The sequence below is a fragment of the Corvus moneduloides genome, chromosome 6 (assembly GCF_009650955.1).
Source record: "Corvus moneduloides isolate bCorMon1 chromosome 6, bCorMon1.pri, whole genome shotgun sequence".
NCBI classification, from domain to species: Eukaryota; Metazoa; Chordata; class Aves; order Passeriformes; family Corvidae; genus Corvus; species Corvus moneduloides.
Window position 1 is genome coordinate 45,581,091 of NC_045481.1, and position 6,000 is coordinate 45,587,090.

At 46.0% G+C, this 6,000-nt stretch overlaps 1 protein-coding gene across 1 annotated transcript in view; it reads left to right on the top strand.

Annotated features, from left to right (window-relative positions):
* PNPLA2 (patatin like phospholipase domain containing 2) overlaps positions 1-6,000 on the top strand; it is a 30,504-nt gene that overhangs the window by 12,121 nt on the left and 12,383 nt on the right. Inside the window, exons 2-3 of the mRNA XM_032111582.1 lie at positions 4,603-4,835; positions 5,022-5,087. Of these exons, the coding sequence (XP_031967473.1) occupies positions 4,603-4,835; positions 5,022-5,087 (299 nt within the window). The remainder of the gene's footprint in view (positions 1-4,602; positions 4,836-5,021; positions 5,088-6,000) is intronic.

The window sequence follows — 6,000 nt, forward strand, 5'->3', positions numbered from 1 at the left end:
CTAAGAACATTGAAAGCAAAGTGCGAAAATTTTAGCTGGGGACTCTTAAAAGGGACATCCGTGCTGAGTGTCGCACAAACCTCTCTGGAGCAGATAGCTGAGCAGAACTTAAGGAGTCCTGGAATGAGGTCCCTGGTTATAGTACACAGGGCTGGCAGACTCCTGTCCTGGAAATCTTACAGTCAAAATAGTTTGGTTGTGGGATCCCAAACTAACAAGGCATATAGGGCTGTCAGGGTCCTGGGGGAATACTAGAAGTACCTGTGCTTCCTTCTGCTAGTTGGCTTCCTTTCAGAGCTATTGGTGTGTTGGGCCAGTCTGGAGCCTTAGCTGGGTAATGGGAATGAGGAGGGAGGAGTGGTGCCTCTGTGTTGGTGATGTGTAGGAAGGAGTCCATTTGTTGGTGTTGAATGAGAAGCAGGTTTAGTGAGGCTCTGCAGAGCTTCCTGCCTGCCCCACTAGTCCAGGCAAGTTATGGCATCTGCAGTCTGGGGTGTGACCTCTCTGTGCCTCCTGCCAGTAGGGACCGAGAATGCTGTTGCTACATCCACCTGCCCTCTGTGCCATCCTCTGCTCTCCATCCCTGTTAGAGAAGTTTAAGTTTGTATCCTGTTTACTGTTGCACTAGGCAGGGAGTGGGAATGTCCCTGGGATGGAGCTCTCCCAGAGGGAGCTACAGTGTCACGGGTGAGCTGCTGGGTTAAATATCTAGAATGCCCTTTCCCCTATTTAGCTTGCTCTGCTCCTATTTTTGTCTGTGTCTTAGGCGCTTTTTTCCATTTGAAATACTTCATGGGTCATCTGTCATTTTACTGGCTGGCAAATCGATATCAATATGGTCTAATGTGGTTTAACAGGAGACAGTCCTGGTGTCCGTGGTGCCAAAGCCTTGATGCTGCAGATGTGGGTCTGAAGAGGCCCTTCTTCCCCACTTGTCACCCCTCCTGTCACGCAGTGTTTAAGCTTTGCGATGGTCTTTGTCCTTACGCACTGCACAGGTTTGGAGGAGCCTTTCTGTCTCATCCCAGAGCCCTTAGCAGCGGTTAAGTGTCTTCCCAACTGCCTGGCTAACATCAGTTTTAGGTGATGGATCTTCAGCTCCGCTGTTTCAGAGGCAGAGTAGCAGCAGGCTGCTCTGCTGGGGTGTTTGTTTACAGTTTCAAATAGCACAAGCTGCTTGAATGCTTTTCAGGTTAGAGTTTAGGGAATGCCAAGCAGTACAGACTTAGTTACTGAGTTATTTTGGAGTTGAGCATGACTGATAGAGATAAAAGTTTGTTGTTAAAGGGAACAGTCTAACCCTATGTCAATAAGCTAATGTGAAGCTGGATTGATATAGCATAAAAATGACATGTGAGCTAGCAGCTGCCTTCAGGCTTTTCCCATGGGTGCCACTATCTTGCCCCTTGTAGCCGCTGCAGATGACACATCAGCAGAGGGGGAGCAGGTGACCTCCCTTTTGTGGCAAGGGTCACATTGGGGTGTTCCAGGACACAACGGTGTGATGCTCCTTTGCGTCATCACAGCTGAAATTCAGATAAGGGCAATAGCCCTGCAGTACTTGGGTTTATGTATAACAACACCCAGTGGGGCAGTGATGGGGGTGGGGGTAAAGGGGGATGTGGGCTTTCTAATGAAAATAAAACATTCCACATATATTAATGCAAATTTTTTGAGGAATATGTGCTTAGTAAATCTGTACAGGGAAAGGTGTTGAATTAATTGGTTGGTATAAGAAGAATGAAATGTTTTCTCAGCAAACACTGCCAACTATTAGGGATTTCCTCTGCCCCATGTACCTCAATAAGGAAATATAAATTTAATTCAGCTTTTTCACATGACTCTGAGTCTTGAATCACTAGATCCATCAAAAACCATGAGAAGCTTTCCTATGGAAAGTTGGCACTGGACTAGTCCTAGAAATAATTGAGAGCTGGTGGCTGACCCCTGTAGGAGGTTGTCTCTCTTGACTGCCTCTAAATCAGCTGCTCCCTCTGACAGACTGCAAACAGAATTTGAGCCGGTTTTCCTGGAATAGCACTTCTGGTAGTAACAGGATTAAAACACTGTCACTTCTTTTCTCTCCTCCCAAATATATTTCTAAGAGGACTTGTCATCTATCATGGATCTAGCTGCATAAACCTGGCTTCTTTGGCTGAACCCTCAGCTAGCCTTATTTCCTGGAAAGCTGGTGGTACTGCAGGTCACCCTGTGCCCATGTCTTCCCACAGAGCAATTCCACATCCAGCTTTGGTGCAAGTGATCAAGCGAGTCCAATGGAATCACAGATGTCTTTAAACAGAAGTGCCTCAAAGCTCCTGTGGGCACGCATGTATATTTTATACATGTGTATAAAAGTAACCCAAAACAAAAAACACCCAGAAAGTATTCAAAGAATGAACTTGCAAATTAGCAATAATTTTACTTTGCCCTCTTGATAGAGCAGGCAGCTACAACTTGGGGCTCCCTTCAAATGCTGTTTCCTGGCATAGTCGGGACTTTGCTCTCTTGTTTTTCTTAAAAAAAACCCCAAACCCCTTCCAGCTCACATTTTTGTTCAAACAGTCATAAGCTCCATTTAGTTGCAGTTGTTTTCAGTATTGCTGTCAAGTCTATCTGCACACGGAGATGCCAAGCCTGAAAGCATTGTTCTCTAAGCACCATCTGTTGGGTAACCCACACTCCACCCACCATGGCCTTTGCACACAGGGGTCTCCCCTCAGCTGCATGCTCAACACCCACCCTCCCTGGGGATTTCAAACAAGCCAACAATTCCCTGCAATGCACTCAGTGCAGAGGAGTTTCCTTTATGGGGTCACATGGCCAAGGTGGTGGGCTGGGATTCCTTCAGTTTTTTGCTCAATAGCAGTTTCTTTGTGTGTCTTTCCTCCCCTTGACAGACATGAAGGTATCTTAAGGAGCGTTTTGAGTGCTAATGTCGCAGTGATTATAAAGTGTATTTCTGTGGGGCTGACTTATTTTGTGTTGGGAAGGATGTTGAGCCATGTGGCTACTATCTGGAACAGGCTGGGCTCAATGGCTTACTGCTAATTGAGTAAGTAAGATCAGAATTAGACTGCTAAACATTGCTCTAGGACAGAAGACCGGGATTACAGGGCTAAAAATTGCTTCAGTTGGGGAACTTTGGCTTTTCTACTAAGTTGCTACCTCACAGTGCCTAAAATCCTGACCTCAGAGTCTCTGGTGATGTTCAAGGGTCCAGTTCTCTGTGTGCTTGAGCTACCGGTGTTGATGGGTGTCCTAAGCCCAGAATCACGTTCCCAGGCTGCACTGATGGAAAACATGTTGTTGGCATATGTGTATTGCAAAAGATTGGGATGTGTCAACAAAACATTGAGGGTTGTTGCTCTTATCTCCATTGTATTTATTAACCTGGGTCTCACTTGAGTTCTTTAATTCTGCTGCCTTGTTTTTGCAATTGAAAAACAGAGTGGGAGAGCAAAATGAGGGGACTTCCAGTTGGCTTGAACTGGTAGTCTTTCATCTTTTTCCAGGAACTGACCTTCAGTTTGATTGGAGAGGACTCTTCACTTGTAAAAGCATGTTTCTTTTCTCTGGTTTCTTTAATACTTCCCCTCACATTTTTCTCACATATATGTTCCTGATTCCTGACACTCCTTGGAATGCAGTGATTAGCTGGTACTTAGAGAAACTGTTGTATTGCACCATGGCTGGATGTGTGTCAAGGCAGCAGTCAGTGAGTGCAAAGGGCAACATGCTGGATGCTGTAGTTTTGTATTTTTGTTTCCTCCCATCCCTTTTTTCCTACTGGAGAGCTCTGATGTGCTTGCCAGATGGAGCTTCTAGTGGCTGAGATAATGGGCTTAGCAGACGCCTTCCCTTTTGTGCAGCTGGGCTCTCTCCTCTCCTCTCCTCAAACCCAGCTGGGTCACTGTGTGAAAGGGTAAAGCAAGCATGCCTTCAGGAGTCCTGCTTGCCATCAGGGCCTAGTTTAGTGCTGTGGAATTGGATATGTAAGGGACGGGACACCAGAGGCTCTGTAGGAGGGACTAAGTCACTGATTCCCTACTGGGGATCAGTAGTCCCTCTTGCTCACTTGAGGTGTGGCTGACATTCACAGCAGAGGTGGGATCACTTAGCTGGAAAGCACCAGCATTCCTGTTCTGGCACTTTTGCTTACAGGTTGATGATTCTTTTTCCTGTCAGAAAAAAGGTGCTTACTAGAAAGCTTTAAGTGGAATATGTTTTGAAATGGATTTAACCATAAGCTCAAAGCTGTTGAAGTATCAGCCTTGTTTTCTTTCTTAGTCTGTTTTCACCAGCCCTGCACTGGCCAGGATCTAAAAAAAAGAGTGGACCTTTGGTCAAATGCATGTGATCTTCTTTGACTTTGTAAAACATAAGTAAGAGGAGGGTAGCTCTTTGTGAATGAAGTGTGAGGGCCAAGACAGCAAACTTCCATGACTTCTGTAACAACCTCTTGCTCCGAGTTGTATATCAGCCAGTGGGGAGAAACCTCTGAAGAAAGCTGGGAATGAGGCTTTTCTGTGCCTAGTTTTGTGAAGGAAAAGACTGGTTTTGGTAGCATTTCATGGTGCATTTGTCTTTCTCTTGTTGCAGGTGAGGCTGGTGCCAGCATTATTCGGGTGTCAAAAGAAGCCCGGAAGAGGTTCTTGGGCCCACTCCACCCCTCTTTCAACTTGGTGAAGACCATTCGGATGTGCCTGTCCAAGACTGTGCCAGAGAATGGGCATGAGGTTGCAGCAGGGCGTTTGGGTATTTCCCTGACACGGGTCTCTGATGGAGAAAATGTGATACTGTCAGACTTCACTTCCAAGGAGGAGCTGATCCAGGTGAATGGAATCTTACTGCGGAGGGCTGGGCAGGAACTGCATGCAGTGTTGTTTTGCCTTGGTCTCCAAATGTCCTTAGTACTGGAGTATAATCGTCAGCACATGCCAGCACGGTGTTCCAAGAAGAGTAATTGTTTCAGTAGGCTTTGATCTGATTCTTATATTCTGGATCTCTTTCTCCCTCAGGCCTGTGTCTGCAGCACCTTTATCCCTGTCTACTGTGGGCTGATACCTCCAACCTTGCGTGGAGTGGTAAGTAAGATTCTAAGATGGTCCTTCATTAAATTGCATACTAATGAGTAAGTTTTGACAATGTTATTGCCTGCCTGCTGGCAGCATTTATCCGAAGAGATGCAAGAAATTCCCAAATAAGCAACTTCCAGCAGTGGATATGCCTTCTTTCCACTGCTGCCCACAGTTGACTACAAATGTCCTGAAGACCAGTGGATTTAACATGTGGATTTAACATTTAATATATGGCAGTCTGGGGAAGGACTGGCTGGCTTAGCCGGTGGTTCTCCTGGCTGCATGGTACAACACTTTCCATCACTGAGGCTCCAGCTGTCCACATGTGGAAAGAAGTTGGGCCCAGGATAAACGTCATGAGTGTAGTCCCCCTCCCATGTGCCTGACACTTTCTATGGATACTGGCCCTCTTTTCCATGGAGTTCTTTCTGTCCTTTATCTGAGAATAATGTTCTGCTGCCAGAGCTTTCTTAAATTGTGTCCAAGGCTGTCCAAGAGCAATTCATTCCTCTATGTTGGCATGTTAGAAATGAAAACATGAGAGAGCTGTGCAGAGCTGCAGAATGTCTGGATATTGCAGTCGTGCTTTAAGGGCCTCCTGGTTGAGCTTGATCTCCCTTGTGCTGCATAGGTTAATGAACATGTTAAAAGGCAGAGGTTTTGCAAACTAAATAGTCAAAAGTGAGAGGGAGAACTGCTATAAAATATGTGCCCTGATTCACTGTAAGTGGTCTGACCAAAGTGCCTCTGTCTGTCAGAGCACAGCACCAAATCTGCTTCGATCGCTACCTCTGTCCTAAAAGTGAAGTCAGTTTTGCTCCTGCATAATACATAGCTTGGCTGGTTTTGTCTTGTGCAAGCATGTTGGTCAGGGAAATGACCTGGAGGAGATGTCCAATGTTATCACTTCAGAGAAGTG